Source organism: Cebus imitator, unplaced genomic scaffold (genome assembly GCF_001604975.1).
Source record: "Cebus imitator isolate Cc_AM_T3 unplaced genomic scaffold, Cebus_imitator-1.0 Scaffold237, whole genome shotgun sequence".
NCBI lineage: Eukaryota > Metazoa > Chordata > Mammalia > Primates > Cebidae > Cebus > Cebus imitator.
Genome location: NW_016107552.1, coordinates 3,677,657 through 3,692,857, shown reverse-complemented (window position 1 = coordinate 3,692,857; position 15,201 = coordinate 3,677,657). Strand labels below are relative to the sequence as shown.

Below are 15,201 nucleotides of genomic sequence, written 5' to 3'. Positions count from 1 at the left end.
ACAAAATGGTCACCCTCCCAGAAAGGATGATAAATACCTCTTGGGAAAAGAGAGGGAATGCTGTTTTAATTCAACTGCACATGAAGCTGCTCAACACAGATAAGTTTCCGGCAGGTTGAAGGTGGGGGTCACTGGAACCTTGAGCCCCATCCCCAGGGAGACAGATAAACCCGCCTGCCCCTGCCCTGCTTCCCCACCCACGGCCAGCATGGTGTCACCTCCAGGGCCTCCATGGCCAGCTCGGGTGGGTTGTGGTAATGGATCTTCTTGGGGTAGCGGGCAGCCTCCTCGTGTAGGTAATGGCCAGCCTGCCTGTAGTGCAGCAGGTAAACGGTGGGTGGCTGCTGCTGCTTCTCAGCCACCTTGCCCAGCATGTAGTGGATGAGCCACTCCTCTTCGTCACCATCACCCTCACAGCGGGCTGCTGATGTGAAACAGTGCCTGGCTGTCTCTAGCATGCTGTCACGCCGGCCCTCCATCTGTAAGAAGACCATGAGACTGGGCTAGTCATAGGCCTGAACCTGTCCAGGGATCAGACTTTTTTCCTGTACAAAGCTCTGCTGACCTATTTGCAAATTTATACTCCTCTCAACAACAGACACAGAAATGCTCTCACCATTTCACAGCTGGTGACACTGAAGTGTGGAAAGGCCTAGGGGTCCCTCAAAAGCACATACCAAGCAAGGCACAGAGGACTTAAATTCAGGTTACCTCATGTCAAACAGGGTGCTTTTTTCTATTTTCCCCCTATAGCATCTAACACAGACTCACCTAGCACCCTGCTCCACAGCACTGGAGAGGTCATTTACTAATAGCACCCAGCCCTACAGCACTGAAAAGGACATGCATCCAGCACCCAGCTCCACTGCACAGGAGAAGGTGTGTACCCCTGGGGTACAACAGGACTTCCCACTATCTCCTTTGTGCTCTTTAAGAGAGATGTGGAGTACTTGTAGAAGGGCAAATTCCTGAGCCCCACTCAAGACTCACTGACCAGGAGTCTGCATTTGCAGCAAGCACCTGCAGCCACCCTCTCACAGCCTGAAGGAAGGAAATAGCTAGCACAGAGGGTCACCTTTTAAGAGGCGTCCCAACCCTAGTCAACTGCCAGGCAAACTCATGCCCCCTCATTCCAGAACTCTGGGCTGGAAGCTAGAGAAAAGCCTGGCTATGTGGGCTCACAGCGCTGCTCTGAGAAGCCCAGGTTTCTGATCCCTCCTCTCTGTGGTCCTGGATCAATGGCAGGGAAGCCAAAGCCTCCTCCTGCCTGACCTCAGGGGCCAGTGAGAGGGAAAGAGGCTGCAGGCAGGTTTCTGGCAAGGGCAGCCACTGCAGCCTGCAGGAGGTGCCTCATGTTCTCATCCAGCCAAGTTGAGCCTACCCTTGGATGTCTGTCCAGTGGGTGCTTGTTTATGTGAAAACCCTATAGCAATGGCCCCAGGACTGACATAAGGGAGCAATCTGCTACCCAGTGTTCTGTTAGACACTTCTCAGGAAAAAAAAAAAAAAATGACCACATAGGAATTGAGAGATCACCACTGGGTGAAACACAGTGGAATCACAGTGCAGGGCCAAACATGGGACCAACCAGGTGACTCCACCACACCCCCTCCAAGATGGGACTGTGTAGCAAATGTGCTGAAGTAAAAGGCAATGGCTGAAATGAAGTCCTTCTACATGAGCTACTTTGTAGCTGTGTGACCTTGACCAAGTCACTAGCCCCACTGCCCACCCTGTTCTGCCACTGGCACCTATAACAGCCACCTGGCAAGAAAGAGGGTAGCTGTGAAAAGCCCTGTCTGGGCTGGCATCTAGTACCATGCAGGCCCTTGGCAAGAGGCTGGGCCCCCACCCCTTCCCCATACAGGGCACACTGCCAATGTCCCTGTCCTTATGGTGTGGCAGTCACAAAACCTCAGACAGGAACAGAAGGGGCAGTCATCTAGCGCCTGCTGTGTTTCAGAAGCTCTGATAGACACCCTCTGACTACCTTGCCATCCTCAGAACAGAACAGGCACCTTATTCACCTTGCGTACGGGGTGCCCATAAGAGGGGCTCAGGAGATGGCTGAAGACAGGTGTTCCCAATGAACTCTCACAATACTGCCTTGAAGAAGGAACAACAGAAATGCCAGGTTGCTGCTTCCAGGTCCCACAGCTAGAAAGTCCTAGCTCCAAGGCCTTTCCTCTTGCCTGAGAATTAACATCATGGGGAAAGCATTTGTTCTCCTATATCACCAACTCTGAGGAGTTTGTAGGCAGAAGCTGAAGCACACAGAAGCTTGAACAGCTGTCAACATGTGTCCTGCAGCCCATCCTTAAGACGTAATAAATCCAGAGAGAAAAATAGCAATCAGGGGACTGTGTCCCCATGACACATTTCAGGGTTGGAAGCTGACTCTCCAGAGGTGGAAAGAACCCAGGACGCACAAGGCAGCCCTGCGAGGCAGTTTTTACCACGGACAACTATGGAAAACCTCCCTCCAACTTCCCTCCCTCCCTGTTGGGACATCTGCATTCCTGGTGGATTTCCATCTCCCTCCTACCACCCTAACACTCCTGCAAGATGGCTTGGGAACCCAGTTTCAGGACCTAAGCTTCCTGCGCCAATTGCTTCCAACAGATCACACCAAGTTCAGTCCCAAAGGCTATACGCCTAAGTAGAGGAAAGAACAAGGCAAGGGGAAAAGGTGTGTAGAAAGTTGAGTTCAGTCTCCTTACCCACTCCCTAACTTCCCTGTTCCCTTCCAGGGGAGACCTCTACAAACAAAGCTCTACAAACCAGTGCCAATGGCAGAAAGGGCACTCTGACTTCTCATCCCATTTGTTTCCTGGAAAATTCCCACTCTGCCAAATCCCATTTGACATCATTGGTGGAAGATTAGGGAGAAAATGCCAAGGACCATGATCAGCTCAGCCCACTGTGCCCCAGCAGAGGATAATGGAGCTCCTGCTGTTACAGGGAAGGCCTCTTGGGGAGTGAGGCTTTGCATCCCAGGGCAGCAGCTTCAGTCCCCAGACTGCACGACTCTGGGGCCACTGCAACACAAATAGAATCCTGCAAGGGACTTTTGTGCAGAATAGTTACAATAAAATAGGGTTACAGCAGTTAAAAGAATGTACTAGATCCATAGGAATTATCATGGATAGAACTCAATAGCGTGGTGCTGAGTGAAAAAGGCAGCTGAGTACTATATACAGTATGACAGCATTTAAATTGGTGTTTTTTTCTAGGACTACGTATTTATGTATAAAAAGTTTTGTTTTTTTTTTTAAGTCTAGAAAGAAACAAGCCTAACTATTTCTGAGGTGGTAGGGGTAGCCAGAGGGATCTGAGCTTTGCCCTTAATATTGATTTAAAGAAGCCTGTGTCCCTTGTAAGATTTAAGAGTTTTTGTTTTTGTTTTTGTTTTTTTTTTTGAGATGGAGTCTCACTCTGTCTCCCAGGCTGGAGTGCAAGTGGCGTGATCTCGGCTCACTGCAACCCCCACCTCCCAGGTTTAAGCAATTCTCCTGCCTCAGCCTCCTGAGTAGCTGGGATTACAGGCATGCATCATGACGCTCTGCTAATTTTTGTATTTTTAGTAGAGACAGGGTTTCATCATGTTGGTCAGGCTGGTCTTGAACTCCTGACTTCATGATCTGCCCGCCTCGGTCTCCCAAAGTGCTGGGATTACAAGTGTGAGCCACCACGGCTGGCCAAGAGTAATTTTTTAAAGGAAGCAATGCTGAAGACAAGGCTGTGGTGACACTTCTTTCCCCTCTCCTCTTCCAGGGTGCGATGCTACTGTACTACTGCTATTGCTGCACTAGCCTAAACATGTCAGTATGGCTCCTTCACTTCCATCTCAAGGAACCAAGGGTACCCTACTGAACAGAGACCTAAGGGCCAGACTCAGCATCCTGCACTAGAGTAATCCCCTACCAAGAGAGACTTCAAAAATCCCAACCTAAGCTCAAAAATTTTACAAGGATCCAACAAGCTTCTTTGAGGGAAAAGGGAAGAAATAGCTACTTCTGGTGGCCATCACTTCTCCCCTCCCTATCTTTCAACTACACTATAACTAATGGCTGACCAGTAGGGTCTAAAAGCCTGTCCCTAAATCTGTCTACACTAGACTAGATGTCCAAAGACCAGGGACCAAGTTGTCACTGACCATGGTATAGCTTGAGCTTCAAGGGGAGAGTCATCAGTGAACTCCCAGCATGGATGTGTGGACAAGAATAAAGTACGAATGAGACAGAGTTTTGTTTACCTGAGGGCACTATGTCTGGACAGCAGGAGGGCAGGCCCATCTGCCGCAACCCCTCCTCACCTGCTGCACGAGCTCAGGGGGCAGCTCGCCTTTCCACTGCTTCAGCTGGCGTGAGGCAAATGAGTGCAAGGCGTAGGACATGGTGCCATACTCAATCCACAGGGACAAGTTGGAGCTGTCAATCTCCAGGGCCCGACGGAAGCAGTTCAAGACAGGTGTGGCATGCTTCCAAATGGGCCCATCACTCTTCAGCTCATTGGAGTTCAGCTTGTCCTGAATGCGGCTGGCCCGGGCCAGAGCCATGCCTGCCCAGGAATCAAACCTGTGGTGGTAACAAAAGCACTAGCTAAAAACAACACTGCATGGACAGCATGGAAGGTAATGATAGCCTGGGAGACAGGCAGATGGACACCATGGAAGCTCTCTTCCCACACCAGGGCCCAGAGCCCCGCTCTGCCACTCACTAATGCCATGACCGTGACCTAGACCTGCCATGTCTCTGAACCCTCATTCCTAACCTGTGACATAGGGCTTAGAAGACCTACTTCAAGAGAAGAGCTGTGGGCATTATGAGACAAAATGTATTTCAATCACCTAGTACCTCATAGCCATGCAGTAACTGCTCTAATGGATGAGCTCTTGAACTCTGCTCCCCTGCTTTGGGGGGTTTCCCACAGAACAGCTCTGGTGGAGAGGAAAAGGAGTGCTTTACAAGGCAAGGCCGCAGCAGTCCAGCTGAAGCATCAGGAAGATCCTCAGCCAGGTGTGACCTTACGTACTCCTATGCTGGCAGAGCCTGCCATCAGCACATCTGCCAACCAAAAGCATGGACAGCTGAGATCCCAGGACTCCAGCAACCCAGCTTCTATCCCATTCTCTCTTTAGGACCCTGAGCAGACCCTGCTCTTTCCAGCCCAGTTCGCAGAAGTAAAATGAAGAATAGGGGACCACAGGATTGCTGAGACCCTACCATTCTGAGACCACCTGAAAGAAACTGATAGTGAGAACACAGAAACCTGTCTGAGAGGGGGAATGGCCACAGAGACACCAAGACTAAGATGATCTCTGGGCATTTGCTAAATCCTAGTACAGAGAACAGAAAAGGCGGCAATCAAAAGGACAGATGCCACCCTCCCACATGCCAACCATCCTTAATGCACTGCTAGCATGGAAGGCCAGACTAAGACCCAAGTCTCACCTGGCACCTGCCTGTTAAGGCCAGAATGAAGAAGGCCAAGTCCTGGAGCCCAGGATCAAGCCATCAAGTGCTTTCCTGGCACTGGGGCCAATCCCACATGAGACCTCGCCTCTGTGGCAGGGTGGCCTAGTGGGCCAGGCTAATGGGTTGATACCCTCTAAACAGGCAGGTATGCAGGTTGGAGGGAGGCCTAGCTAAGCTGCCATGAGCCATAATTCTGCTGAATAAGGGGGTGTCAGGTGAGAGGTGCCATGCAAAGACAGGTGGGTTTTATCACCCTCACTTTTCAGATGTGGAAGTAGGGAAACAGAGGAGGAAACTCGAACTGTGTCACAGTAAGCACTCAGCCAGCCTGAGCATAGATAGGACTGCTCCAACACATGGGTCCCCAGCCACCCCAGAGAGGATAGCCAGGGCTCTGCCACATGGCTCCCTACTTGGAGGAAACCATAGGCTAAGCAAAAGAGGGTTTGTGAGAACCTTTCTCACAGGCTACACAAGTCTTGCAAATGGCTTTTCCCCTTAGACCCAGACCGTTCTCTCCTTGGCCAGATGGATCCTGACAAGGTAGAATTCTCTGGTTTTCCCTGAGTGAGGGTGGCTTTGTGCTCAGCTGTGGCTCAAGGGCAGCTACCATAGTCTGGCCCCTGAGTCCTTCCAAAAAGTGTGCCTACAGATGCTACTCTGGACCTTTAGATGCAGGTCAGTTGCAGAGGGTAACCTCGTTTTGACCTTCACCCAAGGCTTACCTCCTAGGTGTGGCAGCCATAAGAAAATATTCCCTTAATCAAGTGCATCAGATTTCACGAGTACAAAAGGCCCCTGGGAGGCTCCAGCTAATGACTACATTTTAAGAGAAAGCCAAACAGGGCTCCACAGGAAGAGAGCATGAGTTTCATATGCAATGAGCTCTCCTACCTGTACCATCGCGACAATCGCTAATGCCAACAGTGCACTGCACCAGAGCAAAGAAAGAGAACTCTGGCTTGAGTTTTTCTATCACTCTCCCCAAGAAGGCAACCATAATTAAGAAGCCCGCAGTGGAAGCAGCAAGGGTATACATCCTGGGCTGTGAAAGCAGCATAAAACCAACAGGATGGAGCAAGGCTGTGCCTCCTTGCCCTACACACCAGGGCCCAGATGGACACCTTGTACCTTCTCCGATAACCCTATACCAATAACCCTCCCAGAGGACTTTGGGAAAGAGGCCTTCTCCTCTGCTTTTTATGGAAAATCTGCCTTTCCTAACAAGAGCAAAGTGCTAAACCATCTTCTTATTTCCTTTTCCCGGTCTCTTTGCAAGGGGCAGGGAAACCCCAAAGTGGCCCACTGAAGAGCTTGCTGACCTGGAGTCACCGCAGTCATCCCTGCAGCCAGCCTAGCTGCATACTCTGGTCACTGACCTATTGGGGCAGATGCAGATGTCATGCATGTAGAACTTGATGGCCTTGGACTGCTCCTTGTTTTTGAAATGATAATCGGCCAGGAGGTAGTAGAGCTCGTTCACCACCGGAGGGGAGGGGTCAGCCCCCTCTGGGAGGCAAGGTACCTGGCAGGTGAAAGGAAAAGTATGAGGGGAGGTGGAGTCAAGGACTCAGATGTGACCAGTAAATCCAGAACTATGTAGTCACAGGACAGACTCTCCAGCTTCTCCTGCCCCTCAGTCTGGTACAGAGCAGAAAAAGAAGCAAAGGAGCATATACGGCAGTGGCAGAGGGGAAGAATGTGACCCAGTCCCGTCCCGTCCCACACCTCCTCGAGGCTGTGGGCCCACCTCAGTTGAAGTTCCCTCAATGTAGGCAGAGACTTTGTCCAGGCTAAGTGCTGGCCTCTCTGTGCGAGGCACAATAGTGGCAATTCTCTTCAGCAGGTTGGCCAAGTCAGCAGACACAGTGCTAGTCTTGTAGCTGTCAAATTCAGGAAGGGTCTTGGGCTTAAAATACTCAAACATAAACAGGGCATCCTCCCATATAAGATCCACCTTGAAAAAAAGACAGAAGGCGGATTCATAATACATTCAGAGTAAATGAAAAAGGAAAAAAGTATTCCACCATAGAAACGCACTTTGTCTAATGTAAATGAGGCTATGACGTATTGGAGAGCCTAAAACAAATCCCCATTATACTTAAAAAATAATCTGCATGCCCACTATAGTCCTCAAATCCAAGTGTCTGAAAAGCTTAAGCTTGGTCTGTAGAAAGGCGCTAGAAACTAAGGACTGTGCTCTATAAGCCCATTTGGCTCAGCCAAAGGGGGGGTTCCATCATGGGTGGGGACCTTGGGCCAGCCATTGACCCTCTTCACTTGGTAGACAAATTACTGAAGGAAGGCTGACACCAGGGAGGGTGGTGCTAGGTTTGGGGTCCACAGCAGAGGCTCTGTCTTAAGGAGCTTACATTTTAGGGGATGGAATCCCTAAGATCAGAGAATAACTGACAGTATTGAGCAGCCATTAGATAATGGCACTCTAAAACCAAACAGCACTCTAAAAACCAAAACAATACAAAAATGGAAAACCTCTAGGGAATTATTCATATCCAAAATGGAAATAAACTATCAACAATTGCCATGCTACAGTTTTTGGTTTTAGGGTAGTTTTGTTTGTTATTTGTTTTTAGAGATGGGATCTTGCTCGGCCACCCAGGGCTATTCGCAGGTGCAATCACAGTGCACCTCCAGTCTTGAAATTCTGGCCTCAAGCAATCCTCCTACCTCAGCCTCCAAGGCAGCTGGGACTAAAGGTATACACTACCATACTTGGCTCTACATTAGCCAACATTAGTTGAATGCTAGTCAACATTTATGAAAATAAGTTTTGCAAGAAAAACCCTTGTCCTTTGATAGACTACGTCGGACCATCTTCTCTCCTCCTTCTGATGCAACTCTAAGCAGGACTGCCGAGATGACTGATGACAAATACGACATCCTTCAAGAAAGCTCACAACTCCTGCTTCCCTCTTCCTTGGGCCTATTGCAGCATCCTCACCTGCTGGACCGAGTGTTCCTCCAAGTACCTGGCCTTACTCTTCTTGCTGGGGAAGCTGTACAGGCAATAGAAACACTGCTCCAATGCTGTCTCCAGCTCCTCCTTGTAAGGGTGCGTGTCTTCAGAGGTGGATGCAGTCAGTTCCTTCTGGAGCACTCGAACCTGTGGTGGGCAGAAGAGATGCCTGAGGTGAGGGCCTGTAGCCACTGCCTCCCTGACACAGCAGGGCCCCAGAGGGACCACCACTCTATCAGCTCTTTTAACCTGAGGTGGCTATGTCTGTTGGGCTCCTGCATGACTTGATTCCAAAAAGATCTGTTTCCTGGAAAAGTCTTGTTATCCTAATAGGAGCTATTCTGGTCCCACTCTCAGCCCAGGAGTAACCTCCTGATGGGTTCACCAAGCTGCCTTTCTTCCAGCACACCTAGCCAGTTTCTACCAGCTACCAGAATAAGATGCTATTTGCCTCCTGGGAACTTCATTCATTTATTTAGTCAATAATTTCCGCAATAAATATTTACTGAATACTTCTCTTATAATAGGCATAGTGTGACATAGTCCTTGCTTTTTAGAAGCTCAGATTCCAATGGAGAGAATAAAGTTAAACAAATATTTATAAACAAAGAATTATAATGTGAGATGATAACTCCCATTAGGGCTAAAATAATCTCCCTCAAACAAAATATAAATGAGGATCAGAGAGGATATGAACATAGTAAACAAGTTATATCTATGAATGAAATGTGTATTTACTAATAGCTGGGCTACTGTTATGCCCAACTATTAGCAAATATACGTTATTTTCAAGCATCCATGAGATTTTTGCCAAAACTGGATGAAAAGCAAGTCTAAACAAAGACCAAAGACTAGATATAATACATACCACATCCTCAGCTGAACACAGTAAAATTAGAAATCAGTTACACAAAAATAGCAAACACCAAATACCAGAACATATAGGATGCTGATAAAGATGTATTTGGGGAAAACATATGGTCTTCAATACGTGTATTAGAAGAATGAATACTGGCTGGGGGTAGTGGCTCATGCCTGTAATTCCATCACTTTGGGAGGCCGAGGCCAGGAGAATGAGACCATCCTGGCCAACATGGTGAAACCCAGTATCTACTAAAAATACAAAAAAATTAGCTGGGCATGGTGGCGCATGCTGGTAGCCCCAGCTACTGGGGAGCCTGAGACAGGAGAATCGCTTGAACCCGGGAGGCGGCGGTTGCAGTGAGCCAAGATGGCACCACTGCACTCCAGCCTGGCAACAAAGCGAGACTCCCTCTCAAAAAATAAATAAACAAATAATAAATAAATAAAAATAAAGGTGGGGAGAAAGTACAAACAGTTTCAGCAATGGAAAAGGGGCATAACTAGAGGTACCACAGAACTTACTAAAGCATAAGCAAAAACTATGAACAGCTTTATGCTCTAAGTGGAAACTGTTACCTTTCATCTTGAGAAGAGAAAATCTAAATGGAACTATAATCACTAAAGAAACAGTAGTTTAGAATTTATTATAACACTCCCCAAAAGGAGAGAGAGAGCTCTATATCATAGGTGGCAAACAAGCCCATGGGCCAAATCATGCCCTTCTCTGTTTTGTAGGCCTGGGAGTTAAGAACGATGTTTGCACTTTTAAATGATTCATTCTTTTAACACATGAAGATTATATGAAATTCAAATTTTAGTGTCTACGAGTTTTGTTGGAACAAAGCTGTACCCACTGATTTACATAATATCTATGACCGCTTTTCTGAGGCAATGGGAACCCTGAATAGTTGCAAGAGAGACCCTAGAACCTACAAAGCTTAAAAGATTTACTATTTGTCCCTTCACAGAAAAAGCTTTGGTGACTCCTGGCAAAGAGTATAAGGGGAAAAAAAGAAAAAAAAACTATAAGGATTGAAAAGGAAGGAAAAAATAGTTATTCATGGATGGTATGACTGTCTACATAGAAAATTCAAGTCTACCACCCACTAAAATTAATAGAAGCAATAAGCAAAGGAGCTGTGCAGAAGAGAAATTTATTATTTAAAAAATAGTGTTCCTGCATGCCGACAAAAACAATATAGAAAAACTGACGTTTAAATATCTATTTACAACAGTAATAAAAACAATTGAAACCTAGGCAACAATCTAACAAAACACACACAATTTTACAGACATACTTTGAAAAAAACAACATGAAAGGAAACAATAAGGAGTATTATGGAGAAAATTATTAAGCTGAATTAAGGGACATGAAAGCATAAGACCTAAATAAACAGTGAGATATACCACATTGTGACTGGAGAGACTCAATGATACAAAAATGACAATTCTTTCGCAAATTAATCTGTAAGATCAATGTCACTCCAATCAAAATTCCAATAGCACATTTGGACTGAAGGGTTGGATATCATAAAACATAGACTGATCTTATAATGTTACAGAAGAGAAAAAGACCAAGAATCGTCAAAAGACTAAGAGGTACATGAGTAGGATAACCCTGCCAGGTATCAAAATCTCTCAAACGCAATTCAGTATTGGTACAGGAACACGCAAGACTCCTAGGCCAATAAAAAGAACAGACCCAACATGTATGAAGGTGACTTACAAATCAGCACAGAGAACAGACTCTTCAAAAAATGGTACAAACCAAATGGCTACGCATGGGGAATGCAAAATTGGATTCCTACCTATCTTTTAACAAAAATAAAATTTAGATGGAATAAAGACAGATGAAAAACAAAAGCAAACTAGTAGATTAATGTAGAGGAGATCTTCATAATTTTGTGAAAGGGAAGTAAAAGAACCCCCACCCCTCAGAAAACCACAAACCTCAAAGGAGAAGACTGATAAATTTGACATTCAAATTTTAAAATTCTGTAAAACAAATACCATACACATAGTTAAAAGATACCCTGCATAAAGGTACATAGAAATAGAAATACAACTAAGCACACACACATGTAAAACTGGTGACACTTACATATCAGATAAAAGACTGGAATTCAGAGTTCGTTAAGAAAAAACTACAAATGAATAGGAAAAAGAAAAACCACTAGAAAAATGGGCAAATCATGTGAACAGGAATTTATGTAAGAGGGAACCCAAGGGGTCAATAGGCATAAAAAGATATTCAATCTTACTAATAATTATAAATTATTAAAAAGAACATTTAAAGAACAATGAAATACCATTTCATGCCTTTCAGATGGGCATCAACATTTATGCCCATTTATGTACCTAGGGCTGACACAGAGGTACAGGAATTCCCATACTGCTATCAAAAGTATAAAACTGTTCAATAATTTTGGAGAATAATCTGAAAATGAAATTTTTAAAGTTAACAATGTGCACACTCTGTGATCCAGTAGTTCCTTTTACAGGAATCTACATGAGAGAAACACTCACATGTACACATAAAACAACCTCTTGCTGGACGTTAACCATAATATCATTTATAACTCCCAAATTGATAGACAACCTTAACGCCATCATTAGGAAAATGAACTTTTAAAAAGCATAACAACAAATACTTACAGATGAAGCGATATAAATGTCTAGGATTTGCTTCAGAATAATATGGGATGATTGGGAAGGTAGGTGTGGGAGAGGCCATGCATTATGAATAATAATGACTGACCAGTACTCGGTATATGGAAGTGCGCTATACTTTCTATTTTAATCTTATGTTGGGAATTTTCCATACGAAAAAGTTGAAGGCCATGTATACTCACACAGTAAGACCCTATAAAGCGATTAAAATGAATAAAATAGATGTACTTGTATCAATGTAACTATATCTCAGGATACTAAAATAAATAAAAGCAAGCTGCAAGAGGTTACACGCTATATGACATTTTGTACGTAAAATTTTAAAACTCGTGTAACTATATTGTATTTACTGACATACAGATACATAATAATTAGGTATAAAAAAACGTGGACAAAAAGATACACACCAGCTTCAAGACAGTGAGTGAGGTAGGGTAATGAAGGGCATGCTTTCTTGTAACTCTTATTTTTATCAGAAGACAAATTTGTGGCAAATACAGCAGATTGTCGACACACACACAATCTGGGTGTGGTACACAGAGGGCGGTAGGCACACAATGTAAGAGGGAATATCCAGGTGTTAATAAAGGCTCTTTAGTACAGGAGCCATTTGAGCTATGTGGAGATGAACAGAGAAAAATTCATCAACCCAAGTAGAACATATGAAAAGAAACAAGAAAGGAAGAGATCCAAGAGGATTTATCTCAGAGAACATTCCATTCTAAGAAGAGAAAACAATCCACAGAAAAGGTCCCCCTGAGTTGGCCTCAAATCACTCTCAAGATGCAATCCTTTTACCTGCAGACCACGACTCTGGGGAAAAGAGAAGAGGTGGTAATGAAGTATTCACCTTCATGACCCTTACGGCACCCAGAATCATAAGTGCTCAGCTGGAAATGAATGAATATCTTTATGTTTGTTGATTCACTCATTCAAGAAATACAAAGGGGGCAGCAGTCTATGTCAGGCATTGCCCAGGCCCTAGGGATGCTTCAAACAGCAAGACAGAAAAGGTCCCTGGTCTCAGGGATGCTACTTGGTGGGAGAAGGGCCCATAACAGAAACAAATGGTGGAGGTCCCCGGCAGTAGACAGGACAGCATGTGGCAAAAGAGAAAAGCCACTTTGAAAATGCAGGAAGGAAACAACAAACCAGTCATGCAGAAGCTGAAGAGGAGTATGGCAGGCAGAAGGCACAGGGTAGTCAGGAGAGTTGCTGCAAAGGTTGAAGAAATCTAAAGGCTGGGCCTTGGGCACGAAAATCAGGAACTATAAAATGAAATACAACAGTGCTCAACTCACTTCTACTCCCTCAAATTCATTAGCAGATAACAGCAGCTAGAATTCATGCTCCACCGGAAAAGACGTAGATTAAGAAAAACAGAATAGGGCCATTCTGTTACCCTCAGCTCACCCCTTCACACCATTCTGTTACCCCTCAGCTCACCCCTTCACACCATTCTGTTACCCTCAGCTCACCCCTTCACACCATTCTGTTACCCTCAGCTCACCCCTTCACTCTTAGCACCCCTCCCACCCAAGCTGGTCTAAAATATTAACTCGTTCTTCCCAATCAGCATAAGGAGTATGGCCTTATGGGGGTGACCTCACGGAAGCAGAGTGTCCCTGCACTCCTGATTGGCAGAGGGAAGGCAGAAGAAGGGAGTGGCTCAGTCCTGGGCAGACTTACAGACTCAGCCTGGCAAAACTCTTCCAAAAATAGTCTTGGAGGGTAGAGCTGACCCAGGGTGAGCATCCCAGAGGCCCTCAGAACTCGCAGGGTAGGGGAGACATTCAAGCATCTGGAGCTGGGGCTGGAACTTGCCTCAGACACTAACCAGCAACAGGGAACTGGGCCAGATGGGTCTCCTGGCCAAATCATATCCTCAGCCTAAGTGTTTTGCAAACTATCAAGCTCTATACATACATGAGCTCTATGCATGTGCATACCCTCCTTTAATCCACATTTATTAAGCACCTACTATGTGCCAGGTGCTGTACTAGGTACTTGGATTCAGCAGTGAACAAAAGTAGCAAAAACCCCTACTCTCTCTGAAGTTACTTTCAGTGGAGCAGAGACAACACACATAATAAAGGAGCGTATCATACAGCACGCTGGAGGATAAGCGCTGGGGAAAAAGCACAGGAAGATCGGAAGTACTGGGAGGGAGGCAGCAGTTGTGAAAGAGTAGGTATTGTTCCCTGAAGAGAAGGTGTAGAGCAGGTGATGGCAAACTTTTTCTTAAAGGGCCAGATGCTAAATTTTTTACGCTTTGCTGGCCATATAGCTCCATCACAGCTACTGGACTCTGCCACTCTATTACAAAAGCAGCCACAGTTAATATGTAAATAAATGGGCATGATTATATTCCAACAGAATTTCAAGAATAAATATTATAGGCTGGGTTTGACACCCTCTCTTGGTATATCAAGAACACCGGGTGCTCTGTAACTGGTCTGCATGCTGCTTGGCCTCCTAATCAACAGTGAAATTGGAGAAAGGGTTAGTGCTACTTATCCCTAATAAACCCAGGGAGCTACTTCCAGTCAGTCACAACTGGCAAGTGCAAGGAAGTGTGTGTGCACTCACTAATCATTTACTGACTGAATGGATATAATAATAGCTATTGAATGAGCAACTACTATTTGGCATTGTGAGTCATGCTTAGCAAACAGAACTCAGCAGAAGGCAGTGTTGGTGTATGTGGTTATTACTCCTGAAATTATAATTACAAGGCCTAGCCCTGTCTCTGACTAGAAAGACACTCAGTAAGGACAAGTGGATCTAAATCCACCTGCTGTTCAAGAGCTCCAGAGCTCCTGAGCCTCAGGTGCACAAGGGAACTTTCTGGCAAGAAAGTCTTACCAGACTTTCTGACAAGTTTCGGTAACTACAGTAAGCATTAAGTCAAAGATGCACAGTGGGCCCACTCTGGGGAGGCCAATCAAGCTGAGTGTGCCAACATGAATCTGTCCTCTTCCCATCCCACCTCCTGCTCCAGCCCTGCACTGGCACTCTGCAGCCCGGGGGAAGCACTTACATAGAATCGCAGCAGAGCCCCATCTGAATTGCAGCACCAGGACCTCCTGCCCAAATACTCGTGGGCTGTGTTCAGTAGCATGAGGGAGGATGGGAGCATGGGCGTCTCCGACATCCCTAGAAAAAGCCCAGACCGACAGACAGACACAGTTAGCATGGGAATCTGCACACCTG

General features: G+C 45.8%; 1 protein-coding gene across 6 annotated transcripts in view; it reads right to left on the bottom strand.

Annotated features, from left to right (window-relative positions):
• The window catches only part of CABIN1 (calcineurin binding protein 1), a 158,821-nt gene that overhangs the window by 85,484 nt on the left and 58,136 nt on the right, over positions 1–15,201 (bottom strand). For all 6 annotated transcript variants that reach the window (XM_017498113.1, XM_037727702.1, XM_017498114.2 and 3 more), the window contains 6 exons: positions 15,029–15,144; positions 8,440–8,601; positions 7,228–7,434; positions 6,857–7,002; positions 4,316–4,577; positions 219–479 (listed from right to left, as the gene is read on the bottom strand). In XM_017498113.1, the coding sequence (XP_017353602.1) occupies positions 219–479; positions 4,316–4,577; positions 6,857–7,002; positions 7,228–7,434; positions 8,440–8,601; positions 15,029–15,144 (1,154 nt within the window). The remainder of the gene's footprint in view (positions 1–218; positions 480–4,315; positions 4,578–6,856; positions 7,003–7,227; positions 7,435–8,439; positions 8,602–15,028; positions 15,145–15,201) is intronic.